General features: G+C 41.4%; 2 protein-coding genes across 2 annotated transcripts; both read right to left on the reverse strand.

Moving 5' to 3' along the window:
* Positions 1-1,683: 1,683 nt before the first annotated feature.
* On the reverse strand, positions 1,684-10,276 carry LOC138948973 (E3 ubiquitin-protein ligase RNF103-like). Its single transcript, XM_070320663.1, has 4 exons — positions 10,137-10,276; positions 7,132-7,354; positions 6,543-6,828; positions 1,684-3,765 (listed from the first exon to the last, which is right to left on the reverse strand). Exons 1-4 carry the CDS (start codon positions 10,254-10,256, stop codon positions 2,823-2,825), a joined length of 1,572 nt encoding a protein of 523 aa, XP_070176764.1. The 5' UTR covers positions 10,257-10,276; the 3' UTR covers positions 1,684-2,822.
* A 2,610-nt stretch (positions 10,277-12,886) lies between these two features.
* Positions 12,887-21,732, reverse strand: LOC138948957 (E3 ubiquitin-protein ligase RNF103-like). The gene is made up of 4 exons (XM_070320632.1): positions 21,598-21,732; positions 19,528-19,744; positions 16,561-16,846; positions 12,887-16,262 (listed from the first exon to the last, which is right to left on the reverse strand). Exons 1-4 carry the CDS (start codon positions 21,646-21,648, stop codon positions 15,092-15,094), a joined length of 1,725 nt encoding a protein of 574 aa, XP_070176733.1. The 5' UTR covers positions 21,649-21,732; the 3' UTR covers positions 12,887-15,091.
* Between the last annotated feature and the right edge of the window lie 1,172 nt (positions 21,733-22,904).

The following is a 22,904-nucleotide window of genomic DNA, read 5'->3' on the forward strand; positions in this document are numbered from 1 at the left end:
GTGTTCTATATATTTCCCACACACCAGTGAACAACCTAGGGTAAGGCGGGTTTTTGGTGGACAATTGATTGATCGACTTTGCGGGGGGCCCGGGTAGCTCAGGTGGTAGAGCATTGGACTTGTGATCGAGAGGTCGCTGGTTCGAATCCGGGCCGGGACGGACACGGGTCAACTTATGTGCAGACCCAGAGACCGTATCAATCTCCCACCCCCGTGTCACCACAATGGCACGTTAAAGATCTTGGTCATTCTACCATAAGTGCAGATGGCTGATACCACCTAAACACGCAAACATCAAAAAGCCATGAGGGCGTAAAACTCGAATCATATAAACCAATTCATGTCCAATATAGGCAATTAAGACCTGACGGACAATAAGCCCCTTCATATTTACTCGACTTTGGTGAAGACTAATTAATTGGTACCTTAATGAGCACTGGACAAGTGGCTGGTTCTGCATAACCACTGTGCCTCAGCTCACTGTTGTCATATGTAAAAGCGCTTACTCCCCTTTGATATATTAGTATTCAGTAGCACGGGAATACTTCCGTAAATAAAACCAAGAAACACGACAGGTTTAGTTTTTGGACGTTTAATCATTCACAAGTATGTTGACCTAGTTGTCTTCGAAATGGACGGACAAAAAATGTAATGTTAATGCTGAAATGATGAAAAGAAAGTAGGTATCGGTAAGTTGACTGGGAACTTGACTAACCTTTCTCAAAGTTGTATTTTGATTAGTGATTGGAGAGTTAAGTCTTTCTGTGTCGATTGGCTTCGAATATAATCAAAATGGATAAGACCGTTTGCTTGTTTAATTTCCATACAAAGACCATTATGCGACTTGCTGGGCTAGGGCTGGTCAGTCTGCACAAGAAGGTATCCACAGTTGGGGCAACTAGCCGCGGGATCAGATTGCTTGAACTCACAAACAAATCTCCCTTTCAACCATGAATTCGACGCATCTCTTGGCAGCAGAAACTCTACTTTCTATGATAATATTTTTTTGCTTTTTATATTCTTAGCGTTAGTCTCCAGGTACCTGTGGTTAAGACAAACAAAACTTGACACCCACATCAGACCCAGCACTTCGTTCCCGCCTAGTTGCGTAACGGGCTTTCTCGTGCACAATCATACAACCTCTAATCGGTATTTGATCGATTTAGTCAGTTTCGGCAAAAAGCGGAACTCAACTGAAACTGACCGGTCCGGATTGATTAATTAGTGCGAATTAGAAGGAGTGACTCGTTCATCGACTGGCTCCCATTACCATCGAAGTCACACCAGACAAACGAGAGAAAAAATGCGATGCTGAAAGAGGGGGGGGGGGGGGGGGGGGGAGTAATTGTTTTGTTTTCGAGGAAAATAATTGTATGATGGTTTTTCGATACTGGCAAAGCCGTGGTCGAAAACGAATCAGTCACGATTCAGCTCGTGTAATTAAGGATAACGGTCTCTTTCTCTATGTGTGTGTGTGTGTGTTTTTGTCATTACTTTTTTTTGGTATTGTTCGGTGGTGTCAGTTTACAGACGGTCATTAGCAACGATGATGCCGGTTATGCGGGAAAAATCGAACTAGGATGGCAGTATGATCTTCGACTGAACTGATCAGAGTTGCTTGCGGTGTCAGTGGAACAGAGAAAGAACGCACCCATATAATATATACATCATCACACATGATCATGCAGTGGTCGAGTCTTTTATTTATTTGACAAACGCGGGAAAGATCATACTCAAGCTACAACACTGACTAGAAGACCTACGAGGGGCAAGAGCATCCTTCCATTTGGACACACACCAAAACTGAACAGTCTATAATTGCTTTCTCTGCAGACAGAGAGTGAGTTGTTTGCCGAATCAGTTTATTTTCCCAGGGACCTATAGGTCTATGATTTTGCAAGTGACACCCATATGTTTATCTGCAAAACTGATTAACGATTTCCCCCCGCGGGTTTGGGGGAAGAATTTACCCGATGCTCCCCAGCATGTCGTAAGAGGCGACTAACGGATTCTGTTTCTCTTTTTACCCTTGTTAAGTGTTTCTTGTATAGAATATAGTCATTTTTTTTTAAAGATTTTAGTCAAGCAGTATGTAAGAAATGTTAAGTCCTTTGTACTGGAAACTTGCATTCTCCCAGTAAGGTCATATATTGTACTACGTTGCAAGCCCCTGGAGCAAATTTTTGATTAGTGCTTTTGTGAACAAGAAACAATTGACAAGTGGCTCTATCCCATCTCCCCCCTTTCCGGGTCGCGATATAACCTTCGTGGTTGAAAACGACGTTAAACACCAAATAAAGAAAAGAAAGAAAGATTAACGATTAATCAAAATTTCCCATTCCTGCATAGGAAGCAGCCAGGCTGTTCATTTCTGATGTGTGTCCAATTGGAAGGACTGAGGCTCTTATCACACGTAAAATAATGAGCATCTCTGAAGTTGTTGACTGAGGATCATGTTGAGGTAATATGCATGGGTCGCAAATCACTGTGACGCTCTGTCTGCCACCGAATTAACGATACAGTGGAACCTCCGTAAAGAGACTTCCCAATTAAAGACCGCCGTTTTGTTTTAAATTATTTGTTTGTTTATTTATTGAATAATCTATTTAGTTATATCTTTATTTTTACAATTTATTTATTAATTTGTTTTAAGGATTTGTGTTTTTTTACCCTGTTCATAAGTTCCAATTTTCCGTCCGTGAAAGTAATTTCCGTTTTACTTTTCATTGTCTTGAAATGGTGAAGAACCATGCAGTGTGACACATCAAAGAAAATGGCATGGTTCTGATAATGTATACGATCGCCAATCATGTCTCAGTGCCTTAGTCATCGTTTTGATTTTGTTCATCGTTTCCACCATTTCCATCGTTTCCACCGTTTCCATCGTTTCCACCATTTTCATCGTTTTCACCATTTTCATCGATGCCACTCAGCGCTGTCATCACGCAGGCAGCGGGAAGGAGACTGAGAAAGAGGAGATTGGTGTTGCCAGAAAACAAGATGACGTCTTGCCGAATCATGGCTCCTAGCCGTGTCGTGGCAAGGAAGCGGGTGGCCTTGAGAACCGCGGTGTTCAGCAGTTTTATAGGCAGGAATCTTTCCCCGCCAATACTGAGCAGCAGCCACACAATGGCGACCAGAGAACAGTACTTAAACCCTGCATACAGCACACCAGTCACCCCTCCTTCTCTGAAGCCGTCGAAAATAGTGAACAAGATTGCCAATACGAAACTCACATTCAGGCCAAAATTCTGTCCAGGGCGGAAAAAGCTCAAACAGGTCTTGAGACAGGAATAGTTAAAACACTCACTCGCAGACTCTTGCCCATAAACGTACGTCCCTTCGCTGTTGGCGACTAATATTAAGGGAAGCGGCAGTGTAGAGTCTATCCTAAACCCTTCAGTCCACTCCTCGAGGCCTTCCTTTCCTGGGTCGACCCACACGAACTTGGCAAAGCCAGCAAAGTTAGCACTGAGAGCGGCGAAGAACGGTGTCGGTGTGGATCTGCGGGCGAAAAGCACCACGAGGTTCTCTTGCTGGTCTAAAGGGTTTTGGAGCAACGCCTGTTCCATGTGCATCTTGTCGGGCGTGGAGATGTTCTTGACGTTGTACTGGAGTTTGTCCACGAGCCAGTTGTAGACCTTGTGCTCGGTGAGAGTGCGGCCGAAAAAGGTGAACACACGCGGGTTGGTGTACTCGAGTCGAGGTAGTGATAGCTGAAGCTTGGGCAAACTGGATCCATGCCAGCCGCGTTGGTAGCAGCCCCTTTATTAACACAGAAAGTCACGCACACACGCACACACACACACACACACACACACACACACACACACACACATGACACGCGCACGCATGCACATGCACACATACACAGTATTAAAGAGGCGTGTCAAAGACTTGTGAGAATGACAGTGGTACCTGCGATACAACTTTGAGAAGGGCAAAGCCCATACGACTCACATGCTTTACACATTTTTCCTACCAAAATACATGTGACCTTGACCAGGTCATCCAAGGTCATGCAACACAAAGCTGTTAATTCAAGACATAGGAAGTACAATGGTGCTTATTGGCTCTTTCTACCATGAGATATGGTCACTTTTAGTGGTTCACTACCTTATTTTGGTCACATTTCATAAGGGTCAAAGTGACCTTGACCTTGATCATATGTGACCGAATGTGTCTCATGATGAAAGCATAACATGTGCCCCACATAATTTTTAAGTTTGAAACAGTTATCTTCCATAGTTCAGGGTCAAGGTCACTTCAAAATATGTATACAATCCAACTTTGAAGAGCTCCTGTGACCTTGGCCTTGAAGCAAGGTAAACCAAACTGGTATCAAAAGATGGGGCTTACTTTGCCCTATATATCATATATAGGTGAGGTATTGAATCTCAAAAACTTCAGAGAAAATGGGAAAAATATGAAAAATAGCTGTTTTTTAGGCAACATTTATGGCCCCTGCGACCTTGACCTTGAAGCAAGGTCAAGATGCTATGTATGTTTTTTGGGGCCTTGTCATCATACACCATCTTGCCAAATTTGGTACTGATAGACTGAATAGTGTCCAAGAAATATCCAACGTTAAAGTTTTCCGGACGGACGGACGGACGGACGACTCGGGTGAGTACATAGACTCACTTTTGCTTCGCATGTGAGTCAAAAAACCGTGTGGCCAACTGCAGTCTCCTTCCACTGCAAGCTGTTCGGAGGAAAGGAAGACCTGGAGAAGACGGCATCATTCGTCTCGCTGTCCGGTCTGACAGTATAACTAGTGTGATCGACAAGAAGAAGAAGTACCTGCGATGAAAGGACACCCGAGGGACCAGCCAAACCCGTCCCTGTGATTGAATGATTTCTTATCAATGTTTGGCATCAAATATGGAGAAAAGCAAAAGAACAACGATCCAAAATACAAAATGGTCGTTTGTGAGAAAAACAACCCTTTTCATTGTTTGGTTCTCTGGTGTTTGCTTTTGCTTTTTACATTTAGTCAAGTTTTGACTAAATGTGTTACCATAGAGCGGGAATGAGACGAGGGTCGTGGTGTATGTGTGTGTGTCTGTCTGTCTGTCTGTGCGTGTGTGTGTGTAGAGCGATTCAGACCAAACTACCGGACCGATCTTTATGAAATTTGACATGAGAGTTCCTGGGAATGATATCCCCGGACGTTTTTTTTCTTTTTTTCGATAAATAATTTTGATGACGTCATATCCGGCTTTTTGTAAAAGTTGAGGCGGCACTGTCACACCCCCATTTTTCAATTAAATTGATTGAAATTTTGGCAAAGCAATCTTCGACAAAGGCCGGGCTTTGGTATTGCATTTTAGCTTGGTGGCTTAAAAACCAATGAGTGAGTTTGGTCAATAAAAATCGGAAACTTGTAATTAAAATTATTTTTTTATTAAATGATCCAAAAACAATTTCATCTTATTCTTCGTCATTTTCTGATTCCCAAAACATATACATATGTTATATTTGGATTAAAAACAAGCTCTGAAAATTAAAAATATAAAAATAATGATCAAAATTAAATTTCCGAAATCGATTTAAAAACAATTTCATCTTATTCCTTGTCGGTTCCTGATTCCAAAAACATATAGATATGATATGTTTGGATTAAAAACACGCTCAAAAAGTTAAAACGAAGAGAGGCACAGAAAAGCGTGCTATGCAGCACAGCGAAACCACTACCGCGCTAAACAGGCTCGTCAGTTTCACTCCGTTTTGCACAAGCGGCGGACTACGGTCATTTAAAAAAAATGCAGTGCGTTCAGTTTCATTTTGTGAGTTCCACAGCTTGACTAAATGTAGTAATTTCGCCTTACGCGATTTGTTCTTTTGGGTTTACCTTTCTGTAATTGATGTTGTCCTGAATAGGGGAAATATAGATACCAGTTTTGTGCTGTCCTTGTCTTGGTTAATATAGTTTTTGTTTTGTTTGAACCAAAGAACGACAAACCAAACAAAAAACAGTACAAAATCTTCTATTACAAATTCTTGGTTTTTTTTACAATAACAGGATCTTCTCTGTATGGTCTGAACATGAATGTCAAAACTCTTTTTACAAATATCAAAATGTCTGGTTACTTTTTTTCTTGGCGAACAGTTCAGACGTGCTTAAGGTATTTATTTATTTACACACTCCTGTTTATTTATATTCGTCAGCCGGTTTTGGTTTAAGCAGGGACCTATATTTATAGGTCTATGATTTAAGCATAAATTCTTGCAAACAGTTTCTATTCATTCATCTTCTTAATTGTCTATCTCTTTTATTCACTCGTTTGTTGATGTATTTGCATATTGTGGTTTTTTTCCTTCTATATGTATTTATTTACTTACTTGGCACTGACTATACACATAGTTTGTATTTTACATCTCTGGGTTCTTGACTGGCACTTGGTTCTTTGGATGTTCTTCGTCTGGTAACTACTGTGCACTTTTTGGATGTATTGACCCATCCATAGATTCAATCATGTAATTGTACATAATAATGATTAAAAAAAACAATTAAAAAAAAAAATAATCAGTCAACTCACTCGCTGTCCAACGTGCAGTTGAGAACCCCGGTACGGACACCAAGCTGTCGCGCACGTTTTCTCAGTGTTCTCCACGACCTTTCGTCCATCATGGGTCCTTTGTGGTTGTGCTGGTTGTCGTTGTTGTCGTCGTTCTCGTCGCCCGCCACCACCATCACCAGCCAGGCTGTGTCTCTGGAGGAGTCTACGTCAAGGCTGTAGTCGAGGACCGTCGTGAAGTGTGTGTCGTCCTGTGCGGCTGCCGCCATTTGTTTCAAACTGTCCATTTCGGCTGTTGTCACGTGGCCTGTTATGATATAACAACAAACACTAAAATAAAACTAGCACTGTACGACAACAACAGTAACAACAACAACAACTGATGGCTTTTGTAAGAAATAAATGCAACAACAACAAAAACAACTGGCGGCTTTTTAAGAAATAAATGCATACACAATTTCCCACTTAACCACACCATGCATCAGTTGGGGTGTTGATTTTTGGCATAAGACTCGACGGAAGTATGTCGGGGTAAAAACGGTCATACACGTAAAAACACAATCATGCAAAACACGAGTGAACGTGGTAGTTTCAACCCATGCTTCAATACCTGAATGTTGCACGCGTTGCACGAGCTCTGTCTTCTCCAAAGCATCTCCATAGAATACGCCTCGCTGGTCCAGCAGTCCCTTCAGCTCGCTGACTGACAGTGACGAAGGGGGCACTTCATGAGACTGGTGACTGCCTAGGTACCACGTGTAAAGACTGTGCAGCCGTGCCATCACAAATAGAATTGTCAAGTAGCATATAAGAAAAACTAGTTTGACCGGTATCTGCAACAAAAAACAAAAAAACAATAAAAGGACAATGTAAATAAATACAATCCGGTAAGCATACTGAAGCATGTTTTGCATACTTCATGTGAAGTAAAAAAAAAAATATATATATATATATATATAAAAAGAAGAAGAGAAGGCAAATAAACAGCAACCACCACCACCACCAACAACAGACTATTCGACGTAAGAATGGCTTCACCACTCAACCTAACATGAAATGTGAACCTGATGAACCATCAGCTCCCCCGAAATCGGCGCATGCTGCCTGAATGGTGGGGTTAAAACGGTCATACACGTAAAAACCCACTCATGCAAAAACATGAGTGAACGTGGGAGTTTCAGCCCATGAACGAAGAAGAAGAAGAACCTTCAGCTATCTGCGACAATGACAAATCAGATCAGCATGAGATTTGAACTTGCTAGTTATCTGCCCAGCTGTCGATACGCTGACTTGTTTCTTGTAGGTTCTTTCTCTGGTTTGCTTTCTCTGTAGAATACGAAATCATGTCCTGAATTTGCACGGGCACCGTGCGCCTGAAAGACAAACAAACCATTTCTTCTTGTCCCTTTCTCACTGTGTCCGCTCTCTCTATAGCTGTCTCTCTACGAGTAGTATCAAAACAATTGTATGCTCATAAGTATTACAATTGTTATCGTAAGTCAGTCTCTCTCTCTCTCTCTCTCTCTCTCTCTCTCTCTCTCTCTCTCTCTCTCTCTCTCTCTCTCTCTCTCTCTCTCTCTCGCGCGCGCGCGCTCTCTCTCTTTCTCGCTCCCCCCCACCCACATACACACGCAGGGCACACGCACTAGTGTGAGTTTCATACATGTACACACACATGCATACATACACAAACACACACATACCCACACATACCCCCCCACACACACACCCACATACACATACACACATTCATGGAGAGCCGATATAGTTATCACAGAGCAGAGTACAGTAATGTTGTAGCGTGCTCACTCTGCATGTATGGGCTGATATTCCATATTGAATATTCAAGACCCTATCGATCTTCTTTCCGCATGTACTGTAACATTTGAATAAGATAGCCATCTATTATTTGTTCACACAGCGGCCCAGTGTTGGGAAAATAGCTGTGGCACTATTGCCACATTTTAGTCGTCCATAAGCCGTTTCCTGTACTCTATCCGACCTACGCTTTGGCTTAGTCAAAGCAAAAATTGAGCGAAACATTTACCTGTCAAAATATCCGTGTATTGTTTTTGTTTTCTTTCTCGGTTTTTGTGTTTTGGCGCGCTCGTGCGTGTTTGTATGTGTGCATGTTTGTGTGTACTTTGTATGAACTTTTGAAACTGAATCTTTGAAGTATGAAACACCAACAAACATACAACTTTACTAGTAATAGACTTAGTTACATGACTACTACCCCGCTCTTCTTGTCAATTTCACTGCCTTTGCCATGAGCGGTGGACTGACGATGCTACGAGTATACGGTCTTGCTGAAAAATGGCATTGCGTTCAGTTTCATTCTGTGAGTTCGACAGCTACTTGACTAAATATTGTATTTTCGCCTTACGCGACTTGTTATATTTAGTCAAGTTTTGACTAAATATTTTAACGTAGAGGGGGGAATCGAAACGAGGGTATGGTGTATGTGCGTGTGTGTGTGTGTGTGTGTGTGTAGAGCGATTCAGACTAAACTACTGGACCGATCTTTATGAAATTTGACATGAGAGTTCCTGGGTATGAAATCCCCGAACGTTTTTTTCATTTTTTTGATAAATGTCTTTGATGACGTCATATCCGGCTTTTCGTGAAAGTTGAGGCGGCACTGTCACGCCCTCATTTTTCAACCAAATTGGTTGAAATTTTGGTCAAGTAATCTTCGACGAAGCCCGGACTTCGGTATTGCATTTCAGCTTGGTGGCTTAAAAATTAATTAATGACTTTGGTCATTAAAAATCTGAAAATTGTAAAAAAAAATAAAAATTTATAAAACGATTCAAATTTACGTTTATCTTATTCTCCATCATTTGCTGATTCCAAAAACATATAAATATGTTATATTCGGATTAAAAACAAGCTCTGAAAATTAAATATATAAAAATTATTATCAAAATTAAATTGTCGAAATCAATTTAAAAACACTTTCATCTTATTCCTTGTCGGTTCCTGATTCCAAAAACATATAGATATGATATGTTTGGATTAAAAACACGCTCAGAAAGTTAAAACAAAGAGAGGTACAGAAAAGCGTGCTATCCTTCTTAGCGCAACTACTACCCCGCTCTTCTTGTCAATTTCACTGCCTATGCCGTGAGCGGTGGACTACGAGTATACGGTCTTGCTGCGTTGCATTGCGTTCAGTTTCATTCTTTGAGTTCGACAGCTACTTGACTAAATATTGTATTTTCGCCTTACGCGACTTGTTTAAATTTGGGACGTCAAGTGGGCTAAAAACCTATTATACATCTACTTCCTGTTCTCTGTGGTGCACGTCTTTCAGTGAAGTAGAATGCGGGAGAGAGAGAGAGGGAGAGAGAGAGAGAGAGGGGGAGAAAGAGAGAAAGAAACACACACACACTCACACGCACACACACACACACACAGATCGATGTTGCAGTGCTGGTCTGAACTTGCACTTCTAATGAAAGGTTTTAGACTGGGAAGACCTGCAGCAACGCGATATATAGCGCGCAGCTTTATCAAAAAGAACAAAACATACAAACAACACAAACAGTATATTTTTTGACAGAAAACCCACAAGTACTTCAACATTTGTGCATACCTTCATCGTGTACATACCTTCATTACGTGTTCTTTTCCGTCGCTATCGGCGCACTGGACTGTGTCGACAGCAGGTAAACTGCCGATCAGGTATAGAAATGACGAGATCGGAGCTGTAGGAGGTGCAAACACAGTCATCCGTGAAAAAGGGCTTAAAGGTGGCACACTGTTCTGGGAAATGGAATCTCTAAGGTGGAGTTCTAGTAATGGTGACGTGTCATTACGTGTATATATGTAAAGAGTCGGCACTGGAATAAAGAATGGAACTGTATATGGAGGTTTGAATAAAGAAAAAAAACCGGCAGTGATATCTTCTCAACCATTTAGTGTGCTAGAGTGTTATGCAGACACTGTTTGCCAACACATGTATTTCCATTAGAAAAAAAAGTGTATTCTCTCCAGCAAAAGATAGTACACACTGTGTTTTTCCTGCCGCCAAGTTTTCATTACTTGTTCCATTCAGCTTTCAGACTGTGATTGATTCAAACAGGATTGGTCATTGTTTGTAGGCCTGCCAGACGTTTGAGTGTTTACGGAGTTGAATTCAAGAGTCGGAAAAGTGGGGCAGCGCGCTTTTCTCTCTTTTATCTTGTCACTTAATCCACACAAAAAACACATGCAAGCTCAAAATCATGACCAACAACAATCCCAAAATCAATGAAAGAATGTCTATGTGGTCACTCCGCTGGTATGGCATAAGGAATAGGCTTACACTGCGTTGAATATGCGTGCTAACTGTACATGTGCGTGACAATTAACGTTTTGATTCAAAGCGAGTAAACATCAGCACATTTCATAGGAAGTTAACTACATTTTAGGAAAAAATAAAACTGGCCTTATATAACATAAATTGAACTTTTCAGACAGCTTATTAACGTTTTATGGATGTTGCCCAGTGTTTCTTTTAGCATTGAAAAGCAATGCTGCCATGAGTATACACGTTTGTACCAAACTCATGATACATTTTACTACTTTGTATAATAACGACGTTTAGACTTATGTCAAACAAATTCCCTGCTTACAACAGCAAAAGGGGTCCTGATTTGGCCTATTATGGTCCGCTGGACCCGAAAAGCAATAGCTAACTAACTAACTAACAACAGCAAAACCTGTTTACTCCATGGCACCATCAAAAAATATTATTTAAAAAAACCCATTCTTGCTTTAACAGAGCTACATCTGTTACTTTATGCGCACACACAATTGTCGCAATTCATTTCAAATTACTACACACACAAAACTGCACTGTCAAAATCTGGGTGGGTGTTTCTCCTAAAATGCTAGATTTACCAAAGTTTGGCGTCACGCATTAACATTTTACAGCTCCCCATCCTGGTGAATTCCAGGAAATAAAGTTGGAGGTTTTTGCGACAGGGGTTCATGTCTTGAATAAAAAATGCACATGCACTTTTCATTCCAAAATGAATGCGACACCATTCCAACACACATAATTATTACAAAAATATTCACGTGCAGTCCGTAGTATTACAGTGGCCTTCGTGAACAGTGAAGTAAGTGTTCACTTCGGTTGATATTAAATCTGTGACGCGAAATTCAAAAATGCGTACTGTCTTTCGCCGTTGAGTAGGCCTATACAATCTCGGTTGGTTGGTTACTTGAGTTTTACGTCCTCACAGGAACAAGAGCCTATTAGGGACATGAAGTGTTTATATGCTAAAAAATAATAATAACAAGAAATTCCTCCGAGGTAGGAAAAACACCCCCGTCCAAGGAAAATAACCTTCTCAGTTGGTGGCAGTGAGAATGGTTATTTCCCTTTGACCATTAATATGTCCCTCTATAAGTCCTTGTATAATTCTAATCCACCAATAACTCCCTAACCGTGTGTTTGACTGGTCCCAATTTTTGTAAGGACCGTCTCAGGAATGTGTAGAACCTGTTCACCAAGTTTGGTGACGATCGGTCCGTTCATTCTTGAGATCTATATGCGAACACAAACACACAAACAAACAAACAAACAAACACATCGACCGAATCCTATACACACCCCTATACCGGGGGTGTAACTATACCGGGGGTGTAATAATACAATATCGGTGAATAGGCTAACATGAGTACGGCATTGTGTAGAGGTTGTGCGTTGGTGTGTGTTTGCATTTCGTCTTTCTTTGTGACTGCAAAAAAGAGTCAGATTACCGCTTCTGACGAGCGTCCAAACTGAACAGGCGATTCTTCCGGGTTCAAACGTCTGTAGAATTCTTGTTGTATTGGTTTCAATCAAAACAGTTGCAGTAACTTGTGTCAATTAAAAGGCAGAGAAAGAAATCGTTGAGATGGCGGCTGCACGTTTCCTAGTCGTGTACAATGACACCTCTTGAGCACCCAGCATGTTATCAAAAGTGACCGCAACGAGATATAATTTGAATTATACATATGTATCATTGTGATAACATTCAGAATGAGTATGACTTGCATGTGTTGGCATACTACTGGATAGTCGGTAAGGCAAACAAACGCACACTCTCCCACACACACACACACACACACACACACACACACACACACACACACACACACACACACACACACACACACACACGCACGCACGCACATACACACTCGCACGCACACACGAACGCACACACTGACACAATATTTCACAGAAAAGAGAGGGTTAGTCAAAATGGACAGCAAAAGATGTCACCTATTAAGCCGTTGACAATTCAATATGGCGTTTGTCATAATCCATTCTGCCACATGGTGTTTATCACTGTGTGTGATTAAAACATTTTTTTCTGCCAAGCAACAGCTTTGTGGAGTGTTTAATCAATAATATTCATCTGTCCACACATCAATTTTTCATTGTCACCTTTTACAGTTCTAACTTAAATGTGAACACTTTACTTTAAAAATTGTGAATACTTACTTCACACAAAAATGACATATAAACAAGATATCATCATTATAGAAATACACGTTAGGTTTATCTTTCAAAGGTCATCTCAGCCACAGCACAAAACAGCCACAGCACAAAAATACAATCATAATACATAAACATGACACAAAGACACACGAACAGAGACACACATAGTTAGACAGAAAGACAGACAGACAGACGGGCACTAAGATATAAGACACACACATACGGTACAATTTATTACAACTAGAGTCATCATTAACCTAACCTGTTCAATCTCTTTTCAATCTCATATCTTTTCCTTAACTAATTTGAAAAACACACACAAATAAACACCTACCAGCAGAACTGAACCCCGAAGCTTGTACTTAATTATAAAACACTTGCCCAATAGAATAATGAGGTCTAAAACATTTTTTATTTTATCTAAACATATCAATATTTAAAAAACTTCAGTCGAACACAATGCAAACATATTTCTCAACAAATCATTCAGTTTATTCCAAAACACAGTTAAAATATCCTCACAAAAGATCTGCACACAATTAACTATGCTGAAAATGCATTTCAATTGCTTCAATTTTTCTTGTCACAGAGAGAACGACAGGTTCAGAATAATCGTCAAACATAGGAAAATAAAGACCAAAAAAGGGCTCAGTCCATAAAACTGAAAAGCAACGAAATCCCATTTAGTTTTGCATCGGTCTATAGACACGCAAATTTCAAGCGAGCCGGTTACCACGGCATACTGATAGTGTGGGTGTTAATTTGCCTACTATTCGGAGCCGTCTATTGAAGCAGAAACGCGAAGAGGCAGTTTTACCCCGAGCCCCCCTCCCAGAAAAAAAGTGTCTCCGTGACAAAATAAGTCAGTTGTGGGCAGATCATATCCTTCGTCATTGTAAGACTCACCAACTGCTAACATCTCTCGAACGGAACCTCAATCTCCCTTTGCGACCGTCCACAGTTCTGAGTTTTTATTTTATTTTTTAGAACTCCTGCCAAACGGTGTTCCGTTTTTTGAAAGGTTAGACATTCTCGTTTGTGGACACATACTAGAGATTATCAGAACACGATTGCTCGATGAAACTTGCTCCAATGGGAATTGAAAAGAAAGATTTATGTGTTGCCTGCTGTTTTGTATTGGAAACAGGTAGAAACAGAATAGCAAAACCGAATAATATTTTGCCAAATGTGACCCTCCACCACGGAATGAGTCGCATGTCACCTTTTGCATGATTTTCATATTTTTACATTTTCCTAAACAGTTTTTGATGCTCTATCCAGTGGTGCAACCCGTTTTAGAAAAGAGCAAACACTGTTTGAGTTATAAGCCTGTGACTAAGGTGACACTTACACTGTTACCAGACACTCCCCGGACTTATATTAAGCCTAACGCAGAACAGCGCGAGGTGACATGCGACTCATTTCGTGGTGGAGGGTCACAAATACGCTGTCAACATGATTGTATATGCTTTGTACGAAGTGTTACGCGTCTTTCGAATCCAATATCCTACTATTGTTAAATCTGCACTCTAAAACAATCTTTTTGAAGTTGAAATTCATTCAAATAAAGAGGAATTATGGCCGCTGTGTATTTTTTGATACTTTTTTTTTTAGAACAGAGGTAGCGCACCACGAAAACATGTACTACACTGTACTTAATATAATATTATCAATATAGCCAGGGAATATCATATGACTGCATAAGCGATCTGTAACTTAATTGAGACACTCATCATTTCCCCGAAGGGTTTCGACTACAGTGGAAGGTCACATCTACAAAAGGTTGGAAGGGAGATGTACTGAAGACCACTAATTGAGCTTGGAATTAAGTCTTCACGTGCTAGAGAATAGCAGCAACGAATAACATGAGGAAGGTGCAATTAATATTCTCATCTTGAGCGAGTGCTTATAGGCCTACCAACATTTTTGGCTTTCCTTTGAAAAACGACCCAATCCAACAATAACAAGCCATGCAGCACGGCTAATTATTCACTGGTGTTTGTATAGTCTTGTTTGATTCGAAACAGATTCTCAGTGAATTGGTCAAATCCATCAAAGTTCATACACGCGGTTAAACACAACCTTCGGCCTACTGTCTGCACATCGGACAATCACCCCTTTCACTCGTGGTTAGCCACGTGGCCAAACAGTCGTAGTGAAACGTGTGTGCGCATGGTAACGCCGCCAGCCACTCACGTTCGATAAACTGCTGCTTGCAAATTGCGCACTCTTCACACTCAAAGTCACTTTCAGGTTGTGTGCAATTTCTTATGAACTGCCATTTTGAAAGGTCCTCCACCTTGTGCCTTGTGCCTTGCGTCTGGTCCAAAATTGCGTTTGCACGTGTTCTCTGCAGCACCGCATTGATGACGGTTCTAATCAGTGATTTAAGAGATTTCTTCACAAAGCATATTAGCATAGCTGACGTTACTGCCAGGATGGATGACGTTGGTACAGCTAAAAGCCCGACAGCTAGGAGGACAAAAATATCTTCGGAAAGCAAGAGGACGTCTTTACGAAGTGTTGCCCCGAAAGACGTCGTGGCAAAGAAACGTGTGGCTTTGAGGACCGAGGAGTTCAACATCTTAACGAAAAATATGTTATCAAAACTTAACAGGGACCAGCAAAAGAGAGTCAATAACAAGTTAAAGCAACCCTTGATCAAGATGTTCCGCATCATCGCGTCCGACCTGTCAGAAACTAGAAACTCCAGCAGGGCTAACAAAATTGCTGTTACGATACTGACTGTCACGGCAGCGCTTTGGTGAGGGCGGAAATGGCTCAAGAACAGTCTCAAACAAGAGTACGTGAAACACTCAGCGGACTTGTTTCCGTAAACGTAGGTCCCTTCATTATTAGCAACTAGTACCACAGGGAATTGACGCTTCGGGTCTATGTTAAGCAGTTCCCACGGATCCTTTGGTCCAATCTTTTTAATATTAAGCCAGGCGAACTTTGCAGAGTCAGTAAAATGAGCACTGAGCGCGCAGATGAAGGGTGCTGGCTTGGGTTGATCTGTGACCAGCACAACGTCGTTTTCTGGCAAGCGTAGGGGGCTTCGAAATGTCAGCCAGTCGGTTTGCAGCTGGTGTGTTGTGGTGATCTCAGGAACGTTTTCACAGAGCATGTCCAGTACCCACTTGTACACGCTCTCTTGGATGAATGGACCGAAATACTTGAGCACTCGCGGTTTCTCGCGGCCGTACTCAGGCAGGGATAGCACGAAGCGGGGAGATTGCCACTTACGTTGTTTGCACCACCTGTTGAAAACACACACACACACACACACACACACACACACACACACACACACACACACACACACACACACACACACACACACACACAAAGATAATTCAACCAAAGATCTAGATCAACGTAACAGTAGCAATACCAAACCTAACAAGAGATTGGTTTAGCCTGAGAAAAGCATGTTCAATAGCAGACTGATCAAATCTGTGCATGTTGTAGTGAAATTCCCGTACTTCACAAAAAGTCTTCGGCGTGTAATCTGTGGAAACAATAACATACGATTGTTATTTCTGGAGATTTGCTTACTTGCTTAGGTCCAGGTCGAGAGCGCAGTTCATTATTCCAGTGCGAATGCCGAACTTCCCAACACGCTTTCCAAGCTTTTTCCACGACTCTTGGTTAAGAGGAAAAAACGTGCTGCGTTTGTCTTTCAATTCCATCGCAACCATCACCAGCAGGGCACCATCATGACAGCCATCGTCACAGCTCTCTACCTGTCGACTGTATTGGTAGCCAGTGGTGAGCCTCGTTTCGTCCACCTTAGTGGTAGGTGTCACTTGGAGGCTTCCTATCTCTTCTTCTGTCGCTCGGCCTGTTCACAGTAAACAATACAATAACAATAACAATAACAGCACTTTATTGTCCATTAAAATATTACATAAAAATGGAAATTTTTCTTCGGCACACCCTGCCTGCCTGTAAACGATTATAACAACAATTGTATAGGACGACACACATAAAACATAAAACATAAAGGGGATACAATCAAATATGATATTGCACTATGTGAATTTACCCTCTCATATCACAGGAGTTGGGTTTCACAGCAGAGTAATCACATTACAATATTTCACACACACCTTCACATGTACACATTGTTTGTTTTTTCCCAGCCGACCAGCCTCTACGTGATGCGAGAAGAATTTAAAATGGTGACTGCAGAAGGCAGGAATGACTTTTTAAACTGGTTTTTGCGTGCCAAAGGGACCTTAATAACGTTTACCTGAAGGGAGAATTTCGAAACAGGGGTTGAGAGGATGGATCGGATCACGGACAATTTTGAGAGCTTTCCGCTTAATCGCAGCTTCGTAGAGACTGGTCAGCTGTCGTTGGGGTTGCCCAACAAGCTTGCTAGCCGTCGCAACAATGCGGTGGAGTTTAGCTTTGTTTTTAACATTTGTTAAACATGAATGGATAAGATTCTGACCAAGTGTCTGGTAGCTCGAATTCTGCAAGAAACGAATTTGTGTTGGGCTTGTCCATTCTGCAACATGTGACCAATATGAGACGGGGTTTGATCGCATCTGGACATGCCTTGAAATGCAAAGAACAGTGGGTGAAACACATACGTGGCAGCTGTGTTACTCCTTTGATAATCAAGTTGATTCAGCTAAAACTCCATTCAATTTTGAAAGCCGAAAGTTTGAATGAATGTTTTAATCACGTGTAACCGAGTGCCGAAACACTACGATCACCTCGGGAAGCGAAGTGCAATCAAACAGGTTTGAAAATATTAGGGCTAATTTCTTAGCCCTATAAAAACTGTTATGCAAACCCGAAGGTTTCCATACAGACAATCGGAAACCACCAGACCCCATCACAAACAGAATTCCACAATCCACCGGTGTTGACTTAAAGGCCAACAACTCGGGTGCAGAGTCTGCTGTGAAAGGAGCGGTAGCCTTTCCTGTCACAATCGCCCCCGTTTGAATGAACTTCGTCCCGAAGTTCCGAACCGGAGGACCACTGTCCATCCCAAGTTCGCAGAATGGGAACAGCACGAAAATGTTCAGTGGTCATATTATGCCATTACCTGAACATATCATGCCGAGTCCCAACCCTGCTCGCAGCGCCAGATGTGATCGGGTGGAGTGGAAGGGGGAAAATAGGCCAGGAAGCATAAATGAGACGCCAAGACAGAGGTTGCGATAACGTGACTTTTAATTGACGTACACCAGAAAGTAGGCAGAAAGTAGACACCAGAAAGCAGTGTCTGATGACACATGAAAAGAAAAGAAAACATAATATAAGTACATGGCATAACAAGTAAAACGCACCATTCATACCAATGCATCCTAACCATACATACATTCCACAATAAACCTATGAATGTATGACTGTATCATTTGTCAAAATAATCATGACAAATATAGACAACTTGGTAACAATACACCCAAAATCCTGCAGACACAGCATTCTCTGAAAGAGAATCCACAGTGAGTTAAACAACTCCACAACAGCTAATGTCAAGGGAAGTAACCAACATCTTCCCTTCGGCCTAAGCCTTGCATTGGAAAATGCTCTACATAAATTAACCAACTGCATGAACCGCAACTGCAAAATAATTGTTATTATTAAGTATGTTCATCGCCATGAAGACACATCTTCATCGAGTTGAATAATAACGACAAGAATAAGAAAGATAACTCAGGCATGGGGTAAGCGCAAGCTCCCATGCTTCAAAATGAAGCGTTAGACAACAGTCTATTACTTTACAGGGAAGCGCGACTAAATCATAACGCCTTAGATTAAAAGTCTGTTTTGCATCTATGCGACTGCACAAAATGTTAGGTTGTTTCAGTCGCAAAGTTCTTCTGTAGGCAAGCGTCTTTAAAGTGCAACATGAGAATTAATAGTCAAAATTGTGCAGCCTGTAGACAATATCTTCCTATTGTCTGAAATCTTAACTCAGAAGATCTCTATCATTCTCATGCCTGAATTCATCAAACTCATGATACGAGTTCATTACCCAAAATATATGTGTCAACCATAATTCCCGTTCATCAATTGTAGGGTCGCAACCTCTGTCTTGGCGTCTCATTTATGCTTCCTGGCCTATTTTCCCCCCCCCCCCTTCCACTCCACCCTATCACACACGCTTCACCGTTCTTGTTTTGATTCTTGAGTTAGGAACGTTAGAAGTCTATCTGCTGCGAATATCATTCTGGGATTGACACTTGACTCCTCTTCAGTCAGTTTGGTCACCCCAAGCCAGTTTGTCTCACTCTCAGTGATACATGGGATTTGAGTCACAATGGCTTCATTAAACCATTCCACCAAGATGCATTGACCAATTTTCGGTCACCTTTGGTTGAGTTCGGTGACCGTGACCCAATTCTGAGGTATCTGCATTCAGTGGCTTGATATAGGTCATCGTGACTCAACTTGGAATAACCTGAGTTCTAATCACCACAACATACGAATCAGAAACAAAATCTTAAAATGTTGGGATAATAATGTTTCCATTCTTTGATGTTCGAAAGAACTGTTTACCTGAGGCTTGGACGAGTTGCTCGAGCTCGGTCTTTTCGAAAACTTTGTCATACGACACCCCCCTCTGTTCCAAAAGTTCTTTCAGGCTCCTGATTGGCAGTGACTTGGGCGGGATGTCACGTGACGGGTGGATGCCAAGATGATAGGTAACCTGGTGGTACATCTCTGCCACCAGGAAAACGCTGACGGCGTAATGCACGAGAAGCAAAATGGCTGCCTGTAGAAAATATCAACATGGATTTCCTTCCAATATAATAACGCAGTATGGAGCATATTTGGCGAAGTGACCCAAATTATTAGCTACCAACAAACAGTATCTATACCATGAGCGGCTACTTTTGGAAAGATGTGGTAGGACTAGTTGGAAAAAGAACCTTCATTTTCATATTAGAAGCGGAAATTATGCATTGAGGTGCATTTTGTCCACACACACACACACACACACACACACACACACACACACACACACCGTCAAAGAAAATACAACACACTCGTAGCCTAATGATTCCCTGTGTCGATCCCTGCAATGTTTGTAAAGCCGTTACCTAATATCATCAACTCACTGACCTGATACCCGGAATGTTAAATCCCGAAACGTTCTCACACAACATCCGCTCATGCTAAGCCACGCGGCAAAGTCTTCATCCCTTTACTTTTGTTTGTTTGTTTGTTTGTTTGGTGTGGGTGGGTTTTTACACCCCCGGTATAGGGGTGTGTATAGGATTCGGTCGATGTGTTTGTTTGTTTGTTTGTTTGGTGTGGGTGGGTTTTTACACCCCCGGTATAGGGGTGTGTATAGGATTCGGTCGATGTGTTTGTTTGTTTGTTTGTTTGGTGTGGGTGGGTTTTTACACCCCCGGTATAGGGGTGTGTATAGGATTCGGTCGATGTGTTTGTTTGTTTGTTTGTTTGGTGTGGGTGGGTTTTTACACCCCCGGAAAAGGGGTGTGTATAGGATTCGGTCGATGTGTTTGTTTGTTTGTTTGTTTGGTGTGGGTGGGTTTTTACACCCCCGGTATAGGGGTGTGTATAGGATTCGGTCGATGTGTTTGTTTGTTTGTTTGTTTGGTGTGGGTGGGTTTTTACACCCCCGGTATAGGGGTGTGTATAGGATTCGGTCGATGTGTTTGTTTGTTTGTTTGTTTGGTGTGGGTGGGTTTTTACACCCCCGGTATAGGGGTGTGTATAGGATTCGGTCGATGTGTTTGTTTGTTTGTTTGTTTGGTGTGGGTGGGTTTTTACACCCCCGGTATAGGGGTGTGTATAGGATTCGGTCGATGTGTTTGTTTGTTTGTTTGTTTGGTGTGGGTGGGTTTTTACACCCCCGGTATAGGGGTGTGTATAGGATTCGGTCGATGTGTTTGTTTGTTTGTTTGTTTGGTGTGGGTGGGTTTTTACACCCCCGGTATAGGGGTGTGTATAGGATTCGGTCGATGTGTTTGTTTGTTTGTTTGTTTGTGTGTTTGTGTGTTTGTGTTCGCATATAGATCTCAAGAATGAACGGACCGATCGTCACCAAACTTGGTGAACAGGTTCTATACATTCCTGAGACGGTCCTTACAAAAATTGGGACCAGTCAAACACACGGTTAGGGAGTTATTGGTGGATTAAGATTCTACAAGGACTTATAGAGGGACATATTAATGGTCAAAGGGAAATAACCTTCTCAGTTGGTGGCAGTGAGAATGGTTATTTCCCTTTGACCAACGGGGGTGTTTTTCCTACCTCGGAGGAATTTCTTGTTTTTAGAAGAGAGGGGTGGGTGGGGGGGTGGGGGGTCTCTCTCGGAGGGAGCGACAGTGCCAGTCCACGCTTTAGATGAGAGAAAATGCCGTCTTGATACATTTGACGCAAACAAGTGACAACAGTTTCCTTTAAAATTCTTTTTCAAATCAACCATACCATTTTCAAGCGGGCTAGTCTTCCAAAATAATAGGAGGGGCCTAATCTGAACTATAGTTCGGATGAGCTAAATTAAAACGTGGCAATTTTTAAAACAATTGTAGCTTACATATGTTACTGTAGGTAATCAAGCAAACAACAACAAAGAAGAATTGAGGTAGAACTTACCATATAGCGCGTATACTGGTCACCCGCAGCGCCGAGGCACAACGCACACATTCACTGTTCAAAATCAACTCAAGTTTGGAGTTCAAGTATGTGTCTGCAGCAAAAATAGATATACTTTGGATATGACGTATCCTCACTCTTCGACAGAATGCTGCCTGCACTGTCTTTCATTGCGGCACATGGCCACCCTATACATGTACCGTACACCATCTTGTAAGCGCCTATAGTATCGAGTAAACGCCCACCCCTTAGCCTACTTTGGTCAAACTCTGTGCATATAGTACAAGAAAATTTGCTGATTCAAATCAGCAGGTTCCCAGACGTTCCTTCATGTAACTTTTAGGTGAATGGCAAGGACTACTACTAAAGTAGTCCTTGGTGAATGGTCAAAGTGGTTTCTTCAAAAAACAGTCATGGCAGGGTGTTTGTGTGTGACACTTGTCCGAGTGCTAGCGTGAAATAGTGAAATGGTTAAATATGGCAAGTTATTTGAAGGAAAAAATCTTGTTTTGTTCCCGATCAATATTATGCAAGCTAGGGTTTTGTTTATGGTAAATATGTTCTGAAATGGACTACATGTATATATATATATTATGCTCACACTCAGTCATCTTGCACAACAATGCAACACATGGATTGGATTAATGGAATGACATGTATTTGTCAACAACGAATCATGGGATAGAAAACTACAAAATGTGAAAGAAAGTACATTTAAACAATAAATGTAATACTGATTGTTAAACAAATGTAACACCGTTAATTGAACGCCATTGTGATAATAGCACCAGTAACAAGATATTGGCAAGTGCAATGATGGTAGTATTGTAATTACATTTATTTGTCAACAACAAATCAGGAAATAGAAAATTCAAAACGGGAAAGAAAATGTTTATGTTAACAAAATCCTGAAATCAATTTTAAGTAAGCTATTGCCGTCAACATGGAAAAATTGCGCGAGTGTCAATTGGTACAGTAAAACTAAACGTTTCATTGGACATTAGCGCAATTTTTCCATGCCGACGACGATATGTAGATTGTTTTATGTCACACCCACAGCTTAAAAATAGTTTGGTTTGATCGAGAAATGTTTGAGTTATGAAAATAATTATATTTATTTGTCAACAACAAATGACGAGATAGAAAAATTAAAAATGGGAAAGAAAATGTGTTATGTTAACAAAATCCTGAAATCAATTTTAAATAAAATATTGTCGTCAACATGGGAAAACTGCGTTAGTGTCAATTGGTACAGTAAAGGTAAACAACATTTCACTTGACATTAGCGCAATTTTGCCATGGCGACG

This window comes from Littorina saxatilis, linkage group LG15 (genome assembly GCF_037325665.1).
Source record: "Littorina saxatilis isolate snail1 linkage group LG15, US_GU_Lsax_2.0, whole genome shotgun sequence".
Taxonomy (NCBI): domain Eukaryota; kingdom Metazoa; phylum Mollusca; class Gastropoda; order Littorinimorpha; family Littorinidae; genus Littorina; species Littorina saxatilis.

Coding starts and splice junctions, on each gene's coding strand:
- LOC138948957 (XM_070320632.1), bottom strand. CDS start 21,648: ATGTGTGCGTTGTGCCTCGGCGCTGCGGGTGACCAGTATACGCGCTAT. Junction 16,847..19,527: donor GCAACTCGTCCAAGCCTCAG/GTAAACAGTTCT, acceptor TACTGTGAACAG/GCCGAGCGACAGAAGAAGAG. Junction 16,263..16,560: donor CTCGACCTGGACCTAAGCAA/GTAAGCAAATCT, acceptor TGTTTTCAACAG/GTGGTGCAAACAACGTAAGT.
- LOC138948973 (XM_070320663.1), bottom strand. CDS start 10,256: ATGACTGTGTTTGCACCTCCTACAGCTCCGATCTCGTCATTTCTATAC. Junction 7,355..10,136: donor GAAAAGAACACGTAATGAAG/GTATGTACACGA, acceptor TTTTTGTTGCAG/ATACCGGTCAAACTAGTTTT. Junction 3,766..6,542: donor AACTGCACGTTGGACAGCGA/GTGAGTTGACTG, acceptor GTGTTAATAAAG/GGGCTGCTACCAACGCGGCT.